Source organism: Aphelocoma coerulescens, chromosome 20, assembly GCF_041296385.1.
Source record: "Aphelocoma coerulescens isolate FSJ_1873_10779 chromosome 20, UR_Acoe_1.0, whole genome shotgun sequence".
Taxonomy (NCBI): Eukaryota; Metazoa; Chordata; class Aves; order Passeriformes; family Corvidae; genus Aphelocoma; species Aphelocoma coerulescens.
The window spans coordinates 7,463,245-7,488,505 of NC_091033.1; the positions used below are offsets into that span (position 1 = coordinate 7,463,245).

Below are 25,261 nucleotides of genomic sequence, written 5' to 3' on the forward strand. Positions count from 1 at the left end.
TTGCAAAGATCTTGACAGATTGAATCAATGGGCTGGGACAACTTAATCAAGTTCAATAAGGCCAAGTGCTGGGTCCTGCCTTTGGGTCACAATCACCCCCTGCAGCACTGCAGGGGCAGAGGGGCTTGAAAACTGCTCAGTAGAAATGGACACGGGGGTGCTGGAGATGAGCCAGCATGTGCCCAAGTGGCCAAGGCGGCCATGGCATCCTGGCTGGTATCAGCCATAGAGTGGCCAGCAGGATCAGGAAAGTGACTGTCCTGCAGTAGTTGGTACTGGTGAGGCCACACTTCAAGTACTGTGTTCAGTTTTGAATTCACTTTTAATTTCACCCAGAAGATGTATTATTTCTTTGCCTCTCTATCAAACTTTAGGATTACTTATTATTTCAACCATCACTCATTTAGACCACATGAATCGGTGGTTCTGAAATTCATAAAGCTTAAATTAATTAATTTTTAAACAAAACAAGAATGCCCAAAACTACAATTCTCTTTTTATTTTATAAGCCTATTTCTTGATGATGTCATAGTAACATTTATGCATTAAGTTCTAAGATTCAAAATTCAGGAGCATTAAGTGGTCTTCTAAAGTATGCTTAGTTAGTGGATTGAAAACACTATTTTAAATAAAATGACTGAGCCAATATGCTATAAAATATCAACAAGAAGATAAAAAGTTCTATGAAGAGTAAAATATTTTTCAATCTAACCATTTAAATCTGGTTTTCTATTTTCTGTTGTCAAAAGACTAACATGCAAAACAAGCTTAGCAAAAGCACATTACTCATTGAGATTGCTTTCCTCTTTTAGCAACACAAGAACAAAGTACAGTATCTCAGACAACAAGTGATTTAGTTCTTTTGATTATGACTGAGAGTATTTACATTGATTTGAATGGGTTCTTATGCAATTTCTATGTTTGGTAAGTTCTAATTTCTTCTATACCAGAAATGTTGGGAGGTCAATGAAAATTTAAAGATTCAACTGAAAGTAGTAAAAATTGCAAAATAAACTTTACATTTGTCACACAGCAAAAATTAGGGATATTCATAGTTCTACACTGCTGAAAGGAAGCAGCAAAACAAATTTTGTTTAAACCAGAAACTACAATGGGCACCGAAAACTTTTTTCATAATCACAAAGTATGAACAATCACTCCTAAAAATTGTTTTAATATTGATATTTTTATCTTAATGCAAAAATAAAGGTAGCAATTCTACCTTTGGTAACAGTCCTACAGAAGAGAAGAAAAAAAAAGGAAATAATTTCATCCTACCATCTTGTTTAGGAGAAGGTTCTTTAGATTCTTTCTTGTTTTTCCTTCCTTCACGAGCACAATGATCATCTCCTAGATCGATGACAAGTTCACTCTCAGAATCAGAGTCCAGTCCTAGATGCACAGTTGGAGAGTCTGTTTCATCTTTACCTTTCAGCTTTTCTTTTGCAGGATGCTGTAAACTCTTTCCCTTTTCAGAAAATTCTTTTTCAGTGTCTGAAACGGCCTTTTCCTTGACCGGTTCTTCTGTTTTCTCCACTTCTGGACTTGTGCTTTTAAGTTCCTCCTTGTCTTCATTCTGTACTGGAGGCTTAGGTTTTTTTTTCAAGCTCAATGATTCTTTGTCACTTCTTGTACCTTCCTTGTCCTCACCATCCTCTTGATCATTCTTTGATTTCTGATCCTCATCACTATATTCGCTGTCACTGGTATCGGACTTTTCAGAATCTTCAGAGTCACTGTGTTCTACTGCAGTATAAACAGCTTCAGATATTTCATTTATTCCTAATTGTGGGAAGGAAAGTACATTGCATGCTGACATCAGACTGACTGGCATTACCAGGAAAATACTCTATATACTGGAACAAAGTGTACACACACCATTATCTTAACTGTCAGTGCTTAAGCTACAAATCTTAGTGCTCTATCCCAGCACCACAATGTATAAGAATAAACTTCTACATACTCCAATTAATTAATTTTTATTTTAATTTTATTTTTAATTAATTAATTAATTAATTTTTATTTCATTCAGTTGCCCTCCTTTCACTGCTTTTTCCCACTACCTGCAAGCTCTTTTGTTCAACTCCCAATCCTGGCAAATACAAAAATGAATTATTTTTATCCACAAGAAGCCACCTTAAAAATCAGCAACACTATTCACCTGATAATAGTTACTTACATTCATTCTAATTTGTGTAACTGACACAATTTAGGCAGAATTCTCCAACTTTTTAACATGCAAAGCAAACAAGACTATAATCCTCTCATACTATCTACATCAGCATGGTACAAATACAGGTTAAAAGATGAAAGCTTTCTGACAAAAATTTGAAGCATCAGGTCTCACTGTGTTATAAAGGAAACTAGTTCAGTGCATTCTACTTGCCTCAAAGAGTTCAAATATCCTCTACTCTTGTATTAAAATGTAAAATATTTACGGTTTTACTATTCAAAAACTTATTTAAGTGTATCCATCTGATGTCCAGTGTTCTTGAGGGACACTCACCCAGTTGTGCTTTACAACTCTCTATGGTCTTGTCAAGATTGAGCTGGAACCTGCTGCGGATCTGCCGCTTGGGAGAGATGAGCTGCACAGGGGTGCTCTGCTGCTGCACCGACTCGCTCAGCTCCTTCAGATCCATCTCAGCTTTGCTACGATCTGCAAAAAGAAACAGAAACTAAGAAAAGTATCTTACAAAGGGAACCGAGATCACTATCCAGATAAAACAAGTTTCACCAAAGAGCAATGCAGACAATCAGGAACATACTGCACTTTTTTTTATAATTATGAGCTAAGTAATAACTCTAAAATGACTACCACAAAAAATGGATTCTTCCTCTCTTCACACACAAAACACATGCATCGATTATGGGGACGTTTTCTTCATCAATGTGAATTTTTCAAGAAATCCCCATTCAGGTTTGTAAAGCTGTCTGACAGCACCCTTACTAAACCACCACTGCTATTTACTACAAGGAGTACTACCTTCACAGAGAAAATTGAATAGAAATAAAAGTCTTTATAGTCATCATTTAAAATCCAAAAGTTAGGTCACGAGAATACATATAAAAATGTGGATTGATTCACTGGATAGATTAGTAAATTCAAGATAGAATAATACAGTATATGTCAGCAAAATCTTGAGTTTTCATCTACATGTATAGAACTTTCACTCTGAAATGCACACATCTGTCTGCAAAGAGTACACACTACAGTGCTAAGGCTGAAACTGTCTTAGCAACTAAGTTTCACATTTTTGCTTCAATTTTCTCATTTCAGAGATGTATTTCTGTAGCATAAGTCCTTATCCTTTACCCTTCACCAGGAGTGCTGACACTCCATCAGTGCCCAGGGCACCGAATCAGTTGGAGTTACTTGGGGGAAGAGGAAGGACCCATGAAGAACGGGGAAAGAGCGAAGAGAAGAATCATGTTTGGCCAGTTTAGCTCCTTCAGCTGGCTTGTGGTAGGATTAAAAGAGCCAATGCCATATGCTGAAAAAAACCAGAGGCCACGGAGAAGGCAAAAGGCAACACTGGCACAACATGCCATTTGTGCTTTATTTTCAAGTTTCATTCGAGAGCAGTTAAATATGACACAGTGTTGCCTTATTTTACTTTATATATATATATGTGTGTATATATATATTTATTTACAAGACATTTTCTGTTGATGTGCAACTTAGAGAAAAGTGAAATAAATACAAAATGCTGAACCAATGATTCCTCTGACCAGACATCCTTTTAAAGTCTGAATTTCATAACAAGGTATATTCTTATTGTTTTTGCCTCTGTTATCCAAGGGCGGGTCCTATAATATCAGGCACACGGGTTTTTCCCCCCCAAATCCCTGTATATCTTGCTCATTCACACCTCCATTTCTCAAATTAGCAAGTCTGCCAGTAACAACAGATGGCTCATTTCTATTATTTCTCCTTCCTTTTTGCTGAATTGCAGATCATTAGAGTCCTCCTAGCAAGATACAAAGTGTCTTTGTTTTCTGGACTCTCACTTTTGTGTTTGCAGAGAGAATCCCTGTCACATCACATATGATGGAAAAATTCTAACATCCATAGAAGAATCCATGTCTGGCACAGCTGACACTATTAAATGAAGAACAGTTGCCATTTCCACTCCCATCACCAAAAAGTATATTTAACAAAGGAAATTCCCCTAAACCTGAAAAAACCCCAGATATTCTACTTGAAAGCATACAATAACTCCTTTTATGGCATTGCTCATGGACCATAACATCGGATTTTCCCATCTACGCTATTTGTTCAAAGTGTTCTACACTCCAGCTGATGTCTCCCATCTGTGGCTCAAACAACTGCAGCACTATGTATTTCTTAATGTTTTTCCAAATGCACCAGCTGCAGTGCAGCAGGAGAAATTAATTCTACAATTATGTCTACACATATAGCATGATCCACTGCAAAACAGACTTGTGAGCTTGTATCCAGAATCAGAGTATCTGTAAGGCACTGAGGACATGAATTCATTATTTGAATTTAAGCCTTCCTGAAATACCTGGCTAACACCAAGGTGCAAAATCCTGGTTCTCTGTGTAGTATCACGTGGAGGTAAAAAGTAGCCAGAACTGAATCAGAATGCTCACAGGAACAAAGCATGACTGAGGAAACTGATTTACATCTGTTAGGCTTGCAGAACTATTTTACCAACTTAGTACTTACCTACTCCATCTTTCAAAATTCCACAATCCCAAAATTTACTTCTAGGGAGTTTCAAGACTTCAAGAATTCTGCTAATTCCTTTCATCCATCTATCTCCCTAGAGAGGGATGGTCAGTGAGGAGGTGATGTGAAGGCAGCAAGAGAGAAGCCCTAGTAAATCCTAAATCCTAAAGATCACAAGAAAACCTTGCCAGCAATTCACTTGAGAGACACTGAATGGTGAAGAGCAGCAATGTTCATGTCATTGCAATGTTTAGAAACTTACCTACTGTTTAGACACATTCATTTGTACAGGTCAGCTAAGAAAAAAATTATCCTTTAACTACTTCCTTTCATCAACAAGAAATAATAACTTTCTTATACAAAATAAAAAACCCAGTAAATTTGATGAAACAATAATTACGTATGTGCCTCATTTAAAGACCTCTGTTAATTTAAAGCCACGTAAGAAGCATGTTTGTTCATACTATGCTGCACTGACACCACCATAATTTGTTCAGCTGTAAGAATATTAGGTTTTCAAACGTCAAGACTAACCAAGATTGAGATTCAGAATGCTTCCTGGAGTGGAAGTTCTTTCTTGCTTAGCAGAAATTGGCGTTGATGCTTGAGGAGAGAAAGGTTTGGGGCTGCCTGACAAGCTCCCTGCTTGACCTGTTCTTGTTGGTGCTGGAGAAGCTGAAAAAGTACAAAATTAATAAAGACAGATTTAATACTACAACACCTAATCATGACAATTCTAATTTTTTTTTTTTTTCTTTCCACTCTCCATTCATTTTGATAGCTACAACTATTTTCTGCTATTTAAATTGAAGGGGTTTAGTCACTTTTCAAGATTATTCATTCCTTCTCAATGTGTCAGAGAGAACTGTCGTTTCTTATCTGTGATACTGAAAGTTAAATGCATCACTTTTTCTAAAATTTCTTCATGAACTAAGTAATAATACAGCCTGTCTTTAAAAAGTACATGGAATAAAACTAGTCCATTACCAAAGTCCTGTACCTCCTTTCTTTTTTTACCTGTATTTTTGTCAATGAAGTCCATGGATTCTTCACTGGCACTAAAATGACTGGAAGTTGCTTTTTTCTCTGCATCCTGTTCAACATCAGATCCAGTGTGAACTGATGAGTTTGTACTCATTGGTGACCGTGGCATATCTGTCAGTGAAATCCTGCGACCTGTGCTACTGCTCAGCATGGACTTGCTCATCAGAATCTTGGGTGATGCTGTCATATCAAAATTCAGTTTGATTTTTTCTTGTTTGTCTGTCTTTGCAGTTCCAGCAGCTGGGTTTGCAGGGTCTAACAACATTTGGTATTGATTGTTGGGAGTATATGGTGTCCGGAAAGGTGCATAATTAAATACCCCAAATTTTCTACGAATGTTATCAACATAAACTTCCATTTCTTGCATTGCACTATTGAAAATGCTTTTAGTCTTTTTCACAGAAAAAGGAATTTCTTTAGACATGAGGTAGCAATTATTTATTGGAACCCAGGCCCTATATATAAAACAGAGAAATAGAAGATAATGTAACTACATTTCATCCTGTGAATTGCCACTGCCAACTTTTACGCACATAATAATTTATTTTTGCCTAATCATAAAGACATAAATAGCTCAGATCATTCTAAAGAACCATCATTACAGTCTTTTAATATTTCAGTGCTTAGTTTTTGTAAGTAAGCAAACTGATGCCTTGGATTATCACTAGCTTGTTTTACTTTACCCAGTAGCAATAAAACATGACTTAACACTGGTCAAATATGACAAAATATTCCTAATTGAAATAGTCTATATAACTGCAAAACAACCATTGCTAAAGAGTCTATCTTTCTGTCATAGCACTAAAATGTAAAAAGCAGTTAAGGAAAAGAATACTTCACAAGCACCTTCTTAGAAACATTTTACCTGCCATGCCAAACTCCTCAATGCCAGCAAAAGTTCTATCAGCAAGTACTGGACAGATTTTATTTCTCATGAAATGAAGCAGACCCTGAAACTGTCTCCCAAGATCCTAAGATCCCAGGAACTTTAACTTAATTATTCCATGGCCCTACAGACTTGGGGTTTTTATAGCACATGTTTATAGATTTATATTTCCAATTCATGACAAATTAACTTGTATTCATCATGGCCCTGCCCATCTAAGCAGAGGATTCACAAGTACAGAAAACTCCCTTTGGAGCAAAACTGGCATTTTCAACACAGGTTATATTTCTGTATTTTTCAAACCTACAGGTGTGTATTTATTCCCATGTTGTTTAGACAACATAAATGACTTCAGTGTTCTCTTCCACCTTTAAGAACTACAGTTCTCCCCAGCACAACACCAGACACAGGAATTAAGTTGCATACTTACCAGACTATGTATGTAATCATCTTACAAATACAGCTCACATTCAACAGACATCATGTAACAAACTAAAACTGTATTTGCTACAGTATTACATAGTTTGTTAGGGTCAAGGCTCTAAAGACAGGATCCAAAAACTTGTAAGCACACAAAATTACAACGTGAATTTTTTAAGTACAGCCAAAGACATCCTTTGGTTAAACTCCCACCTGTCATGTTGGCCAAAGAAACGGGCATCGACTTGCCCATCTTTATCCCTTAGTGCTTTAGCAGGCCAGAATGGAAAGCCTTTGAGTTTAGCCCAGACCAAAGGGTGGGGATTGCTCTAGAGGAAGAGGCAAAATACACAGTAAGAAAATGTAAGCAGTACTACCTTCAAATCTAATAAACATGATTTTTTTTAATTGTATGTATTACTTAGATTCAATAAAGATGCAATATGCACAAGGCAGTTGCCAAATTACAAGATTCCATTTTACTATAAACATAATAAATCCTGAGAGGACAAAATGATAAAATTGTACTTAAAAAACTCCCAAAACATAAAATCTTACATATCTTTATTAAACTTATTGTAATTGCGCGTCTTTATTCATTTATTTTTGATTCGTCCCCTCCAAATATGTAGCATAACATAAGTTACACTAGAGCCAATCTTTGAAACACTCTAATTTTCACTTAGGCTTGGCAGATCATGAGACACTAAGAAGTCCTTGACTTAGGGTAAGCACTACTTAGCAACAACCAAAACATTAGTGTGTCATCGACATTATTCTCATACTGAATCAAAACCACAGCACTGTACCAACTACTAAGAAGAAAATGAACTCTTATCCCAGCTGAAACCAGGACAGCCCATGAAAGAACTTGATGGATTATACACTTCTACTTAAGAATTTTAAGGAGTCTTCCCAAATTCAGTTCAGTATTAAACAGAAAACATACAACCTATCAACAGGTCACAAAAGAAAAACCAAGTCTAAACTGATGCACATCTGCAGAAAGAGATGTTCACGTTTCAGAAATCCTCCGAGCACTGAGGGTACCACATGTAAGCACAGGTGGCACAAGGCAGTTACCTTATATTTGAGGACAGAGAACTTGTGAACTGGTTGCTGACAGCCTTTACAACTATTTCTGACTGGACCAATCCTTTTGTGAAAACCTGCAGTCTTAACAGTTAAGTATCTTTAGACAGTCTGACTCCAGAAGGATGATCCGCCAGCACAAACTACTAGGTAAACTACAGCAGCTTCCCTTGACTCAGTAACCACCACAGGTTTAAAACAAAGAGGGGGTAACAGTCAAATGAGAGCTGCTAGTTTAATGTAGTAGCTAGACTACCATAATTCTTAACTTACACAAGGCTCACAAAACCAATTTTCGCGTTTTTGGCAAGCAGCTAAATAACATTCCGGACATACTTCAATTTCATTCATCTGAAAAGAAAAAGAAAAGTTATTGAAGAGATTAAACAGAGTCCAAAGTGTGATCATTTGCATTTATTCACAGGAAAATCATATTGTTACAGTAAAAGAACCACCAAAAAGTGCATCTATGCATCAGAAGATGTCAGTCTCTTTTTCCAACTCCAAATATTCATTAACAAGACAGGTACCTTTGAGCAGAATCCATATATCCACTTTCTTCTCTTCCCTCCCCTCCCCACAAGTCTTAATTATAAACAGTGAATATCCTAGTGGAAGACACGTTAGCAACGCCCTTGTCCAATGCCATTCTGCAGGCCGTGGATATGTGTACCTAAACATAAGGAAGCCCTCAAAAACTATCAATCTGCAATACACACCTTAGAAACTATTTATTATGTCACTCAAAAATACATGAAATGGAGCACTTAACATACAGAACAATTAATTTAATTGGAGCACTCATACCTCATGCTCACAGATTTTGATGATGACTTTTGCTGTTTGTGTCAATTTGTGATTTCCTGAGGAAACAATAAAATAATTTAACCAAGAAAATTGTTATGCTAGAACTATGATAAAATCAACAGTTTCCAGATGTAAAAGTCATTCAAACCAAAAGAGAACATCTAAAAAAACTATGTAAAAACATATGCATGAACTACATGCTTACAAAAGCAGAACGTCAGCACTTTTCTTCTCAATGTAACATTTAATAATCTTTAAATGCTCCTTTTTGTGGCCTATTGCAGCCTTCTCACCACTGGCACACTCTTTCAATGAGGGATGTGCTGTGTGATCTTCTCAATTAGGTCTCCATTAAGTGCTGCACAATGCAAAACACTAAAGCAATTTGGGGGTTGGAATGAAATGATGTGGGTTGGATCAGGTCATATGAGGTCCAAACTATCCAATGCTCCTATGAACCCACACCATTCCATGATTCTAACTTATTTCAGATATGTTTTCTCTAAGGTGGAATGAGCAAGTGACAGCACAGGCTGTATCTGGCCCTACAGTTTTATTTATGCCAGTTGTTAAAAAAAAAAATTACGGCATTACAGTTATTAACAGGAAGACCCTTTCAGTGTAGAAGTCTACAAATTGCTCCATGACTTCAACTACGTTAAAGTTTCCTATCTGAGGACAGATGTACATATTTATACCTACCCCCATTGTAAATAATGCAGTTGTGCAAAATCCATTTGGCATCAGCCAAAAATGCTTCAGTGCAACCGTACATTTTCTTTTTAACATTCTGTAAAGAAGAAATTAAGAACGTATCAGGAAAGAAAAGTTAGTAAAAAGTGACAGCTTCTTCCTGAATGCTGTGTCTTATCAGTCATACAGTAAATAAAACTGACCCCGGAAATTGTTCAAGGCCAGGATGGACAGAGCAACCTGGTCCTGTGGAAGGTGTCCCTGTCCACAGCAGGGGGACAGAACAAGGTGAGCTTTAAAGTCTCTTCCAACCCAAACCAGTCTGTGATTCTTTGATACTTATGATTCTAAATGCTTAAGAATCTGTCAAATTCAAAAGGTGCCTTTTGACTGCCCTGAAAATGTATGAACTGTCTAAATTAAATCTAAATAGTGAATTATTTAGATCAATATCTTCAACATTTCAAAAAAACATGGTTCCTAACACAGTGTTAGGGACATGATGTTTCTGCAGAAAACAGTCCTTGATTCTTCTACTGATGTATTATCACTCCACAGCAGTTTTAATTTTTACAAGACCCAGAAAAAATACTGGTCACAGTATATTAGACAATATGTTTGATATTACAGTCTACCCAGTGGGCAAAGCAATTTGATTAAATAAAATCAGTCCCATGGTTTTGTTACACTTTATACCATAAAGACATCAGCCTCCACTGTGAGGACACGGAGAATGAAAACTTGTCTCTTCACCACGTCCTGACAGAACAAAGCTCTGCAATGCTTCACTCTTCATTAAGCAATGGAGAATGGAGAATTTCATTATATGTACTTTCAAATTACTATTGAAGTGAGAATGAAAGTTCCATTATCCACCTCTTGACTGTTTCGTTTTTCTTCTACACCTCAGGTGCAGTGGAGATTACAGTATTTGTTGAATGATCAGTAAAATGAGTCTGAAATGACCCCTGGAGATACATCAAATGGTCCCTAATTAATGAAGCAATGATCCATAAATAGCTTACAAACATAATGATCAAATGAAAATCCTACTTTAAAAAGTCTCTCCTGGAGATCATTCACGGAATCAGACGAATTTAACAGGAGGAAGTCAGCAGTGTAAGCTTGTCTTTTTCCCACTATTTTTCCTGAGCATTTGTTACTAGCTCAGACAAAACAGTGAACTTCAGTTAACATATGATTGTTTTTAAGCTGTAAATGAACTGACTTTTATAATAACCAAGAAACCACCCCACCCATCAAAATAATGTTATGCAACTTCTCTCCCACTGCCATCAAACATTTTAGAAATGTTACCAACAGCAATCAAACTCAAGGAACCTCCCTCTGTTAGCTTCATACAAACCTTCTCTAATGTACAAAGGTCCATTGGATGAAAGATATATTCTGCATAATCTGGGTGTTGATCCAGTGAAACTGGCTTTTGAAATGGCTCTGTCTGTTAGGGGAAATAATAACCACGCTGGTTACTAATACTGAGCAGTTTCATCAATGACACAATACTCACTCATTTTCTAATACTACTTCCTGCTGTGTTATCAGACAAAATTCTTCAAAGGTAATTATAAAATGTTGCAAGGTAATAAATTATTAGCAGAACAATAGGAACTAAAAAGTCTCATTTAACTGATTTTTCACATGCTGGATGTGATGAATTGCAGAAATTGCAAAAACTGGGGGATTTGTAAAAGGTACTGTTGTGATTTACAGCACACAATGACACAGGTTTTAGCCACACTTAAGAAAATTTCCTCAGCATTTTAAAAGTATGTGATACAACCACCTTCTGTGGTAAGAACAATTTCTAGTAACAGATAGAAGCAACATTTTCAATACATATAATCAATAATGTAACAGTGTCAATGCCTAGGGCTCCTGTCCATATAAATATATTGGGAAGAGATCATGTCTCCCCATTCCCCTTCTGTCTCCGAGACAGCATCGTCCACTTTCAGAGAGTAAGAAACCACCACGTTCCACTGGAAAACCACATTGTACTTTCATTACGCCTACTGAAAATACATCCAGAAGTTACATCACAAAACTACATTTTAAATGCAGTCCAAAACAGTCTGTACAACCTAAACTAATCTGTCTGTGCCAGACAGGTGGCAGATAGAACAGAAGCTGTCAGACAATCTGATAAACTAAACTACATTCATCATCCACTAAAGGAAGGAAGCAAGCCCCAGGATGACAAACACATGATCCAAGTATTTAAAAAAAAACAACAAAAATTTCCTTACCCCTGGCTGTTTCATTTTCTGTAGTGCAAACTTCAGTAGATATGATAGCTGTTCAATTGTGAGCATTGTCATTGCTTTACTCTGTGTTTCTATGCATTCTGCAACTGTGATTTTCTAAAAGTTCAGATTAAAAAAATACTTTGTCAGCAAACATTTCTAGATAAATCCTTCTCCACTGAAACATTCTAGCATTCAAATGAAAGATAATAGCTGTTTTATAAGAAACAAAACATTTCTGATAATGCAGTGTAAGTACTTCAGATGCCTGTTTTACCTGGGTTTTGGTCTGGGTATGTTATCAAAAAAGAAGAAAAAAACAACAAACAAAAAAATTATCCAGCATCTTCAAGATCACTCAAAGTGAATGTGAATACATAAAATTCCCATATACAATGTGGGCTCAGAGCAATGTGAGAGTGAGAAAGTCACCTGAGCTCTAATACAATAACTGATAAGAGGAAAACATGCCATAAACCAATTTGCCTTCATTACAGATACTTGGATGCTAAGTATTCTCTCCCCAGAAATCACCGGAGAGGAATGATTAAATTCTTCCTCACTCCACAGAAAAAAAAAGAGTAACAAAATACCCACTTGTTTATGTAGACCCTACAGTGCATTTTTTTCCGCACTGCTGACAAGCTGATCAGCCCACCAGAAGAAGCACAAGTTAAGCTAGTGAAAACTGCAGAAAGATTTCAGAATTACTGGTGCCTGATGAAGAGATCACTCTTTGAAATGGTGCTTCTCTAGAGCTGGAGACATAAAGGAAGTTGGAGACTCGTGGTGAGAAGGCAAACACAACCCAGGCGACACAGAGAAAAAGAGATGAAGCAGAACCATGGATGCCTCCTCTTCTGTACAAATTTTTCTGGTACCTTGACCAAGAGGCAACGTAGGAACAAACCAGAAACATTTCAGAACACAGGAAAAGCTGCTTAAATCTCAAACCCAAGAAGGAAATCCACTCCTTGTATCAAACTAACCTCACATTCTGGGCAAAACCAATCCCCCTCTGGTTCGGCTGTCAGTTTCAGACACTTAGCATGATAAACCCGAGGACAGAGTTCACAGCAGAGGACTTGGCCTTCCCGATGACAAACCCAGCAATAGAAATCATTCCGTCCATCCTGTGGTACAACATCAACAGGGTCTGTGGTGAGTGGCTGCTTCATATAGTAAAACGGACCATGTCTTAGTTCTGACTGAAATGTAGGCAAGAAAAACAGGTTTGGTTTCAAAACAAATTTGCATTTTTTCAAATCATAATATTCATAATATATAAGCAAACAGCAATTTACAGAGTTTGATTAACATTTATGCAAGCACAGTATCTTAGTCATTGCACAAAATCATTCATAAAGAAGTTTACTGCTTATTCAGATGTCGAATGACACTTTGCACTCAAGACCAGAAATAAATTTTTTGTGGCAAGTGAGGGCATTGAGTGCAAGACATGCAATCCAACAAAAGCCAGCAGACACTTTCAGCTTCAAGAAAGAAGTATTGCTATAGAAGCTATTAGGCCCTCTAAACTCAGAATTTCATGGGGCTGTGCAAGCTAAATACCGAGATATTTAGTGGTGGCTAAACCTGGGCCAACTGAAGAAGTTAGTCCTGAAACAAGGAGTTGATCACCATGCAAATCTGTGCTAGTTTGCAGCAGTTTATAGCTTTGTACCACGAAGCAAGCCAATGCTGATTTTGATTAATAAGGCAAACTGTAAAGAAGGATGACAAAGGAGCAAATTCACATCCTGAGTAGCCACCTCCGCTACAGGAGAGATTTCGTTCACCACTTAAATGTGTATCAGAATTTAAGACTCACATCTTCACTGGTTTGCCTGCACTAGAAAACAGTGTCAGCTTTGTAACCTGCATGAACTGGTCTTCCCCTTGAGCCTGACAGCTCAAAGATGACACAGCTGATATCAAAACACAAAAAGTGAGGAGCCTGGGATGGCTTAAGTGGGTCCACAGATACCTGAAGTTTGTTGTATCAGCTTTGAAGAGCTGCTAACATTTATTGGAAAACTACTTTCTATTTATTAATGACAAGGGAACTCAAACTCTCTGTTTGGTATTCATCATAGGGGTGGTTTGCTGAGGAGGGAAACAGCCTTGAGATTTTAGACAGCTCATTTAATGTGACTTTTTTGTTGGATGTAAAACCACTTGCTCGTGACTTCACTTGTAATTATGCAAACACTTGTAGTCTGAAGAACCAGTCTGTCTGATTCTCAGGTCATTTTGCATTTTGTAAATGGTGCCCTACACCACTTACAAATCTGCAGCTTCCAAGACCCTCGAGCTGTCACACACCCGTGTGATTCACAGAACAGGGCAACCATACGCGTGTTCTGTACCTTTGAAGCATCCTGAACAAAATCAGTCACATGGGGCATAAATAATGTCCCCAGAAAGCACCATCATGCCACTTTGAACCATGGTATTTCCAGATACCTAAAGTTACAAAGGAGGAGGTCTAATTATTTGCAGGAATTAGGGATCTTCAAGGTAGAAGCAACAACCCACCTGAAGATGTTGTATCTCAAAAAAAAACCCAGATTATCTAACACTATACAATATTTTAGGCAAAGAAAGGATGTTATCCATAAACATTTTGCCACATAAAATTTTGCATGATTTTGCGCCAGTTTTGGTGGTTTTCATTTTCTATTCTACAGATGATAAAGCCCAAAAGGACTTTGTTCCCACCACAGAAATGGGCGAAGTGTTACTTCTGTACTTTCTATATACACACATTTAATCACATGACAAGAATTTCAGAAGGAGGCTCCTATGGGATCTTACGGAATAAGTGGGACAGCATAAGGGTTTAACTCCATTTCAAATGAATCACTACAACAAGCATTCAAACAAAGAAACCAGAGTGAGGAAGGGAAAGTTGCAATTTCCAGTGCAGAAACATGTTTTGTTTGCAGCTAAATGCACCACAGCTGTGAAACCAATATCTCAATCTTTTATACTTGGAAATGCAGCTATGGGGCATTTCCTCCACTGCAGATAAAGGAAATTACCAGAGGAATTTAATACATATTCTGACTTTGAAGTGGATATAAGTAGTATATCCACACTAACTTTCTAAGACTCAAAGATTCTGCTTTAAGACAAACAAAACCTGTGAAACTTCCACAGAAATCATAACATCCAAACTGAAGAGAAGTCAATTTTTACTGGAACATGAGATGAATTAGTTTTCTGTTCAAGGATGCTTTTATCATTTAGACATCTATCACCTTATTTTGCCTAAGCCAAGCTTATGAAGCAAAACAAAAAAGGGTTCACAGACTCAAGAGAAACCCAAAGAACAAAACTAAAAGACTGAAAATGAATGATTCAACTGCATCAAGGGACCGTTTCACTTGTCCTAGTCAGAGTAATATGCTTTAGGAGTTAAAATTTTAACAGTTATTAAAGTTCAAGCTCAACTAGATGGTAGCTGTTTTAAAGGCTTTAATGAAGTTACTAACACCTGTAGAATGACACAGAAAACTGAAGAAAACAAACAACAGTATAAGAGTGCTGTTTTGGGAAGAAAAAGATCACTATTTATATTCAGTTTAAATTAACATTGTAACTAGTAGTAAAACAAGCTGACTACTTCAATTACTATAACTGACCAACTAAGTGTCAGAAGTTTTCTGATTTTTCACCTTAGTTCTACAATTCTTTAATTCTTTGCTTGATTTGCAGCACTTTAAATACCTGATGGCACGATTCTGAAGATCTGTTACTGCACCCACAATATGTAATACAAAGCTTCGTGCAACTATAATTTTAGCAATGTTATCTTGAAATGTTCATGTATTATAAAGCATTTTTGTAATGTAGAATATTAAGTTAGAGGTTTCCAGGGAGGTTGTCATACCTCAAAACAGATTTATCAGTCAGTCAGAACCACAGCTATCAGCTACATCATACTTCAAACTCACCCTGAGAGCAAAACTAGAACCTGTATGTTCAGCTCACATCTACTCAGCAGTAAAAGAATCTTTAAATTAACTCCCACTACCACATAGAGCAGAGTTTGAACCTATTTAGACACAACAATCTTCAGGCATGCCCACTTCAAATTTGACATGCAAGACAACATTAAATGAAAAGCAACTTGTAAAAGCTAAACAGAACTAAATAGATTATATTTTCTTGCTAACTTGTAATAAACACAGCAAAATAAGCAAGTCTGATAGGTTTTCTTCATTAGATACACAACTTTATTCTATCCTGTACATTTCAGGTCTGAGATACCTGGAAAACAGAAAAGTATTTACCAAGGGGAATTTATCAAGTTCAACAACTGCAACTGTGTTTTCATGTATATTTTTAAATTCAGGAAGAAAAAGTGGAAATTAATACCCAAGGATTCAATTCTACTGTTTGCAAAATTATCTCTGCACTGAACAGTTACAAGCTCAGACTTCAGTGGGGCAACATCTGCCCAGAAAATGTCCAAGATGTAAAGGAATAAACCCAAGCTGCAGTGAAGCTCAGCAAAAGCCAAACTGACCCCAGTGCACCTCCACATGATACAGTTGCACCTCCTGATTATCCTGAAATAAAATACAATTGACACTGGGTTTTAAGGCCTTAAGATTTATTCACAGCCTTTGTTCCAGGACAAATGCAGTGAGTGGGAATTTAATTTTCTCTCTTTACCAGTGCAATTGTACCAGGATAATGTGGACACTCTTATGCCAGGAGAAAGTGCTTTGAACACTCAGAACTTAATCCTGTGTTTACATAATACTGGCAAAAAAACCCGTGACACAAAAAAGCACTTTGAAAAATACACAGATGTGTCATCAGTACATCGGGTGTGACGTAATTTCAGTAAGGCTGAAGACTGCTTTCATGTAATCTCCTCCAAGATGATGCAGATGCTTTACAGCATTTGCTATTTAATACAATTCATATAATTCTTTCATGTGCATCATACAATGAATCCAAAAATGTCAAACTCTTGTGGAGTCAAGTTCTTCTAAGAAGGACAACATGCTATCAATTCAGCATTCAGAAGACAGTAAAAATAAGGTTACAAGCATAAAGACAGAAAAGTCAGTGTGACCTTTTGATTTAACTAGTTTGGTAGGAGTGTACACTGCCTGGAAATTTTAAGGAAGGGGAGGAAATCTACAGAGTACCAAGGATGGAGCTGACTAATGGACAGTAGGAAAGGACTGCAAGCAGATGAGGAACTTCCACTGACATTACGAGATCCTTCTAATCTAGGGTATCACACTACTGAACACTTCCTGTTAATGGTTTTAATTTTAAAAACCAGCTATTGTTGGTTTTGTTAGTGTCATTATTCATTACTGTAATTATTAATAGTAATTCTGTTCCAAATTGCATTTATTTGTTATACATCTTATTATCTTTACAAAATCACTAAACAGGACACAGGTGGTCTTTTTCTTTTATTGTAAAACAATAATCAAAGAGCGTTCAAATTGAAATTATAATACCAACTCCTACCCCCACTGCATTCAAAAATTAATATCTATTCCTTAAGAGTACAAAAATGGAGCTTCTTTAAAGAAGACTGAGCTCCTGATCAGCTGTCTCTACATCCTCTACTGTTTCACATTCCAGCACAATAAAACCATGACTTCTCTTACCTGCTCTTTATTATTACTGTTCAACAGACCAGGTTTCTTTTTCTTTTTTATAGGACTTGTTGATGCATCTTGAGGTGAGTGGCCATTGGAGGAATGTGGGGGACTGGGAAATTTCCGTTTTTGTGCTGTGCGTTCAGCAGAGCCAGGATCTGTAACAGATACAAGCAACATGGTTAAAGACTGCTAATTGATGAAAAACATTCCAACAAGGTTATGGTTTGTCATTCACACTCTTCAAAGATTTTTATTTCATCTTTTTAAAATAAGAGCATTTGCAACTTCATTCTCTCAGAACAAAATTTCAGTGATCCCTAATGAATATGAAATGTTCAGCTCAATTAAAAAGAACTTACTGATATTTTTCAAAAGAAACAAGTACACAATCAGCTGTAAAGGGCAATCAAAGAACACTGATATGATTCTGACAAAATACAAGTGAAATTTCATTAGAGTTGGGTCAACAAGTTTAATTTTTCCTTAAGCTTTTAATCTATGCAACAAAACAAAACTATAGATGGAACCACAGGGATCAGAATTCAACAATATCACAAGAGAAACAACTGAACCATCCCCCCCCCAAAAAAAAACAACCCAGTGGTTTTGGCTACTTTCTACACAAATCAATGGAAAATATGGTGCTATATGGTGACTTCTGATTGACCAAAAGCTTGGTTAACGTGTCAAGATAACATTTAGGGAAACTTTAAATAAATACGAAAAACACATGAAAATATCGATGGAAGGACATATAACTGAAAGAGAGAAAACAAATGTAGGAGCGTTTGCCCATCCTGCATTTTACTAATCTAGAATAGCTACACCAGGCTAACAACATCTGGAATTTCAACAATTCTAGAAGTGTCTCCCGCTAGTTCTGTAGGCACAGCAACTTCAGCAGTGCTGCCCAGCAGACATAAGGTATCAGCTCTCTGAGAAACTCTTCTGTTGACCTAAGGTATAAAATTTTGGTGAAAGGTAGTAAAGCTGGTTTAAATAAACAAACAAAAACTTACGTTTTGAGCTTTGACACTAAAACATGTGACTTCTTTCCCTTCCCACAAACCCCTCCCCTTTTACACCTATGGGCAGCATTTAGCACCAGTTATCTGCTGACATGCCTCGACTGGAATCAATCAATACAATGTGTCTGAGGCCATTATTGTTACTTGCTGTGTTTGGATTCAAGCAAATCTGCCTCCTACTCCATTTAGCCCCAAATTTAGATTGATGACAATACAAAGAACTGCTGTGCCACCTATGTGTGTGAAAAATAGTGTCTGCTTCCTCCCCTCCTTAAGCAATTATGACAATAAAATGCCAACACAGTACAAGTGTGCTGACAGGAGACTCAGAGGGTTTGTCAGTTTAGCTGATTATGCACAGAAGGTGGCAGAAAAACTCCTTGGGCTGGGATACGCTTCATATATCCCAAGAGAGCTGTGCTAATCCAGCTATCCTGGAAGAAACTGCAGCATCAGTGTCAGCTAAACCAAAGGCCACAACTAAATCAAAGTGATCAAACCTAAAACCAATGCTATTTTTTTCATGACTGTAGAATGGAGCTTATTCAGCATGGGAATTGTTTGCATTCAGAGTGATCCACAAAAAACAGCACCACACCATGTCTTTTCTCATCTTCCCATCATCACATTAAGCCTTTGTTTCTTTATTATAATTTGCAAACAATATCCTCAACAGGATCTCTTAGGCCAAGTTTCTCACCAGCAAATAAAGCCATCCCCATAACTCCCTGAAGAGACTTAGGCTTTTATTCTTTTATTTCTAGATTGTCCCTATGCAGGTACACCTTAAACCAGGAGGGTAAATGGGCAATAGAATTTTCTGCCCTTTGGCTTTCATTTCTTACTTCCAAGCACAAAACTGCCACCAGTGGAGCACATCAGTTTCCTTTCAGCTCTTCAGACTCAGATTGTGGGGTTTACAAAGAAGCTGATTGTGACACTGCACATTATGTCTCAGCTCTAAGTATGAAAATCAGCTGCAAAGTTCCATAATGGGATGATTTTCACTTTTAAATGTTGTTCCTTTCCTAAACTAACTGATTTGGGGTCAGGAAAAGGATTAAACTGTTATTAATTAAACCAGAACTGAATGACTATTCAGTCACAGCCAAATCCAAGCTACAATTCAGCAGAAAAGGTGCTGATTCAATACCAATCTTATGAAATGGTCACACAAACATGTATGTTTGGTTAAGTAATTTCAAAAATTACTTAAAGTGATGTAATTTTTCTCCTTGGCTCAAGAAGCCTGAGTGTACTGGGGATTTTCAAATCAACTAGTGGTGACTCATAGACAACATACAAAAACTGACCTGAAATATACTTCCTTTTTTTTTTTAACTGGCAAGTTATTCAAATACACAGAGGTTTTCTTGAGGCAATGTAGGATGTAACTGGAAAAATTAAGGAATAGACAGGAAAACAGCAATGCACAGGCATATTCTTCCAGATTTAGCTGTGCTTGTGGAATAGGCCAGTGTCTTTACCTTGGTATGCTGCCAATTTGCCAATCTGTGAAGGACCTAATAATATGAAGAATCTTTTAATTCAGTTGAAGTAACAAAAGAACGGTAGCACCTACTTAAATTGTTTGAACTATAGTTTCCAATTCTAATTATAATAAAAAATTGCATTTTGTGTGAATTTCTTTCAATGGGAATACCCTGTTCAGCACAAACTGCTGCTTCTCCCTCCCTGGCTCTCCCAGCTGTGTGAGCAGAGTTCCTGTAGCTGAGCTGCGAACCAGATCAAGAAACTGATCCCTGTTGAAACAGCCTGTCAGAAGGACAGTTAATTTTTAATTTTGAATCATTTCCCCAGTGTAGTGTTATTTGAAAAAAGTGAAACAAATCTGGGGGGAAAGAACAAAAGAGACCAAATTTAAGCTCTGAATAACTTGGTGACTAGAACAGTTACTTAAGAGGTGGAAGTTTCTGCTTCAAAAGGGAACAGGCAAAATTTCTGTGATCTCTTCTGTGATAAGCAAATGTTTTTCAGAAAGTGTTTAGTGAGCAAGAATGGTCTCACCTTAGGAAGCATCTCACCATGCCAGCTGGTCACCATTTAGCATGGGATCCTGCAATCCCCCTGCTCCTACTAACTCCCATCACACACTGAGCACATCAACCTGCACCAAACTTCTCATTGATACACCAATTGTATGAAAAATATTAATTTTGCCAAGCAACTTTAGTCTACTTATTTCTTGGAGTTTTGTGTGATTTTGCTTTCTTAGCGCCATTTAAAAAATGTGCTTCCAGCTCAAGTGAAAAAATAGACACTTGAAATAACTTTTTTAACTCTCATTAAAAGTTACCTGGTTTTACATCACTAGGTTAGTATTAATTGGTCTGTGATGTTGTCAAGGTTGACAATAAGCACCTCTGAGTGCCCTTGTAAACCATTCATTGGGGAACAACAAGCTAACCTGAGTTTCACCTGAAGCTTAAATCTTTGTTTCTGTATGCCATCACATGACTAAAGGATTAGTAACCATTGCTCCCAGGGGACAGACTAAAGTATACTTAAACCCTAAAGCAATTTCATTTCACGCTTTATGACGATTTTGTAAGTCCAATTTAATGTGATGGCAATGCACTTTGTAAGCAGACAACTACAGTAATGACTTACTACAGTTTAGCTTAAAAAATATATAAAAACAAACAGAAGTATATTATTTATATCAGGGATCTTATCTTGCTGCAGCATATGGAGCACAGACCACAACCAAATATTTTTATACTCTGTGTATTGCAAAGTGCTGCTCTGTAAACACTCCATAGCAGTGATTCCTGACAACTGAGAAGTCTCACTTTTCTCAATAGAAGCAGGTGCCAACTCAGAAAACCTGTAAAAGTAGGATGTTGTTTTCCTTGCTTTTCTTCTTGAAAACAAGCAACATCAACATGCCTTACTGTAAGAACACAGCATAAACTGCTCAGTGCCAAAGACTGCCGTGACACCTCCTTATGGCCTTCTTTCCCTCCTTTCAAAATAAATTTTGTTATTTTTTTAATTTAAAAACTTAAGCTAAACACAATCAAAGCGATTCCAGACTAAAACAACAATGAAATCATGTCTACATATGTATTTCTAGCCATCTCCTATATTTAGATTATTTTCTCTATCAATAAAGCCTTAATGGGAGCTGAAATCCACACCTAAGTCAAGGCTTCACAGCACCCTTCCACAAATAAAATTTGTTCCTTTTTTCTTTCTCTAGCACTGTGGTTTATTCATCCAGGAAGCAAGACAGTTTGAAAAACTGATATGGCCTAAATCAACAAAAAACTCAAAATTTAATTTCAGTTAAATCAGCAGAGTAGCAAGTCCCAGAGTTGCAAGTGCCAGTACAAGGGAAAAGGATGGAAATGTGGCTGGCGTGAAGGAGGGATGCTGGTGTGGCCGGGCTGACTTAGATCAGGATATGTTGCCTTAGCCTTCCATCCTCAATGCAATGGATAGCAAGGCAAATGAGAAAAGCCTGAGTAAATCAGAATTACAAGAGATCATGATTTTCAAATTCAACTTCACAAAAAAGTTAGGCAAATAAAACAAAAGCCTTCCCAAAAAGTGTGGAAATCTCAGGATAAAATCTTGTGCTGTGAGTGAAGAATTATCCTTCTTTGAGATTGTGTGGATGGGAAGAAAAGCTTAGCATTTCAAAATAAAGTGCAGACAATAAAAAAAAAATTAACTATATCAAGTTTACTTTCATAAGGAGTATTATTTATTCATATTCTGTACCTAATTTTCTTAAACTGTAGATATAAATTCTATGAAAAATGAGCTGTTTACTGCTTAGAGAAAAAAACTTTTCTGTTCTGGAAATTTTCAGAAAGTGAGAAGAGGGAAACTAAGAAAGACAGTAACAACAAAAAAAAGAAAAAAGCTTTTCAATATGATTTGTGATAAAGATAGTAAGATTAGCGGTCATTTTGGTTTTCCAGGAGCCAGAAACATCAATGTATTTTTTCAGTGAAAGTATTTTTAGCCTCCTAGGAAATATCAGCAAACTGAGACTTAGTTACACCAATGGGTTTTCTGCGACCTAAGTAGGTTTTTGATATCTCAATTCAAGTGGGTCAAATATGCAAAATTTTGAATAACGTTTCCAACTAGAAACACAATTAATTGCTCCATGTAAGTCAGACACTCAGAAGTGTCACTTAAACAGAACCAGCCCAAGACTACTTCTGTTAACCTTAATTCCCAATGCCGTGCTATGCCTTTTATTATGGCACAAACAGTTCTGCCAACATTTGGTGAACCAAATCAAGGAATCAAATTCAATAAAATGTAACAGAAGAACAAAAATTTATTGAAAACAGTTTCATGATGAATTAATTTGATGGATTTAAGAAACAGCTTTAAGAAGGCAGTGTGAGAGAAGGTACAAGAAAAAAAGTGACTGAAGATTGCTTAAGCTGTCATTACCCCCCAGAAATGGGTATCTGTGCCTTTAGAAGGAAGAAGACCAAAACCACCTAGACTATTGTGTCTCTCTTTCCTCCTTCTCAAAATCTCTGAATGCCTGTACTTTAAACGGCATGGAGTGTAATCAATGAAGAAATCTGCAAGCAAATGTAGCAATACTAACTTGTCCCATTTGATAGAACAGGTTTCAATTAATAATTTAGATGAATTCCAGAACTGTGAAGCCTCCCAGTTAAATTTATTATCCTGAATGGTTGTTAAAAGACTTCTGATTTTTCGAATCCATTACCTGTAATATTTCAGCAAGGGTAATTATCTTAAAAACTTAATAAAATCATGGATAAATCTGTTAGAACTTACACTCAGCTTTGAGGAATTTTAATTTTCTGCCAGAATTTTGAAACATGATGCAATTGCCATCAACCGCTAAAGCCCTGTTTACATTCCAGAAATTTAAACCAATGTAATTAACCCAATCCAGTTGCTTAATGTAATAAATAACAGAGGTCAGCCATGGTTGTGTAAATTCTGATGAACTCCTGCCACATTTCAGTTTCACACAAGTAGAAAAAGACACTGTTAGTTGCTTCTTCACTGTAGGACTTTGGGAGGTAAAGAAAAACACTTCCCAACAACTTGCAAGGTAAGAGCTGAAAGTCAAGGATAAGCTGGAGCCTGGCTGTGGGGGACTTGCTGTCCCAAGGCCTTCCTAAGGTGGGATTGCTGATAACAAGGGCTCTGCACTAGAGACAGAAGCCCAGGGCTGCACTTCTGTTCCCTGCAGGAGTCTCAGTTTCACACTGGAGTAAGAATCTCATCTCTGTGTGATTAAATACTTGGTATCACTACAAAGAAAGCTGACAGAGATGTACTATTATGAAACTGTTACAAAATATATCATGCATTCTGGGAATTCCATTTAATTAGTCATTTTTGTGTTTATATGCATAGTATCTGAACATTTTACCACCGAAAGGAGCTCCTAAGACCAAAGCCTTTTAACACAAACCTGAAAAAAAACCCTAACCTGTAAATGTCAGAATTCTCCCCATTAAGCAGTAGGGCCTCAGTATATGATTTTATGCCAAGCTAAGACCATCTAATGACCAGCTGTCCCTGCTAGGGCAAGGCTGCTCCCAGCAATGTCCAACATCTGCTCAACTCCCCAGTAATCTGGTTCAGTGAGAAAAGCAGGTAGAAACCTCTCCACCTAAGTCCTAAGAGCCAGCATAGATGCAAAGGCAATGTAAGATATGTCTGACTGATGGTGGCAAAAAGAGAGTTAAAGATCTCCTTTTGACTGGGCACTAAGCAGGCAATAGTTCCAGTATCAGCTGAAATACAGGAAAACCTACATGGAAGTGCATCTGCCACCACAGCTTGCTGCTGTTGGCAGCTAAGTTAAACTAGCAGAAAGGATCTAAAAAAAAAAAAAAATTCTTCCAGGTTAATAGGAAGAAAACACCCAGTGGATAGTTCATTCTGTCCAAAGAGAACAAGTACAAGCAAAGACAAAAGTTGCTCTGGAACCACAACCTGGAAATGCTTAGACATTTATCCACAGATCTTGCAAGCCCCATCTTGAAATCTTTAATAAACAAGGTTAAAAAGTAGTCTGTAAGGCTGGAACAGAAATATAACAAGATGTTTTTGCTGGACATGTTAATGTATCATATGCAAAGGACAAAATACAATCATCTAATCCACAGCCTCTCTTCTTCACTGAAGAGCAATCCCCTTTTCACTCCATTTTATGTTTTTGGACTCTTTGCATTCTCTTTAAGCTGTCACTTCCCATTTCCAGTTCTCAGATGCCTTATGCTTTCTTGCTCTCATCAAAAGAGCAGTGTATTTTAAAACCTTGTCTTTAACAAGGCTGCACATGCACATCTTATAAACAGATCTAAATTATAACTTCTAGAGTAACACTACTCCTCTTCCCCTTTTCCCATTTTACCAGGTATCTGTCCCCACAACTTTTTGGAGACAGGCACTTGCATGTAACAGTAGTGTTAATCAGTTCATGATGCAGGCAGAATCTGGTACTACAAAAAATGAACAATTTTCTGCTAGATCAGCTGCTTGACACAGCTGACTGTGCAACAGCAGAAGCATTACAGCCAGCAAAGGAGAAGGGTAGAGAAATGCAGCTGAACATGTAGGACTCCATAGCCCTGACCCCAGCTACAGACTCGCTTTATCTAGCACAATATGAAGTAAGAAGTGTCAGTGATGGCTTTAAGCTCTTGGTTTCA

General features: G+C 37.1%; 1 protein-coding gene across 6 annotated transcripts in view; it reads right to left on the reverse strand.

The window, feature by feature from the left end:
* The window catches only part of ZMYND8 (zinc finger MYND-type containing 8), a 49,791-nt gene that overhangs the window by 11,310 nt on the left and 13,220 nt on the right, over positions 1 to 25,261 (reverse strand). For 5 of the 6 annotated variants that reach the window (XM_069033802.1, XM_069033807.1, XM_069033803.1 and 2 more), the window contains 12 exons: positions 17,548 to 17,696; positions 12,892 to 13,110; positions 11,906 to 12,019; positions 11,005 to 11,097; positions 9,648 to 9,735; positions 8,946 to 9,001; positions 8,412 to 8,489; positions 7,260 to 7,375; positions 5,714 to 6,195; positions 5,231 to 5,371; positions 2,507 to 2,659; positions 1,279 to 1,782 (listed from right to left, as the gene is read on the reverse strand). In XM_069033802.1, coding sequence (XP_068889903.1) covers positions 1,279 to 1,782; positions 2,507 to 2,659; positions 5,231 to 5,371; positions 5,714 to 6,195; positions 7,260 to 7,375; positions 8,412 to 8,489; positions 8,946 to 9,001; positions 9,648 to 9,735; positions 11,005 to 11,097; positions 11,906 to 12,019; positions 12,892 to 13,110; positions 17,548 to 17,696 — 2,193 coding nt within the window. The remainder of the gene's footprint in view (positions 1 to 1,278; positions 1,783 to 2,506; positions 2,660 to 5,230; positions 5,372 to 5,713; positions 6,196 to 7,259; positions 7,376 to 8,411; positions 8,490 to 8,945; positions 9,002 to 9,647; positions 9,736 to 11,004; positions 11,098 to 11,905; positions 12,020 to 12,891; positions 13,111 to 17,547; positions 17,697 to 25,261) is intronic. The other variant, XM_069033805.1, reaches the window with a different exon arrangement.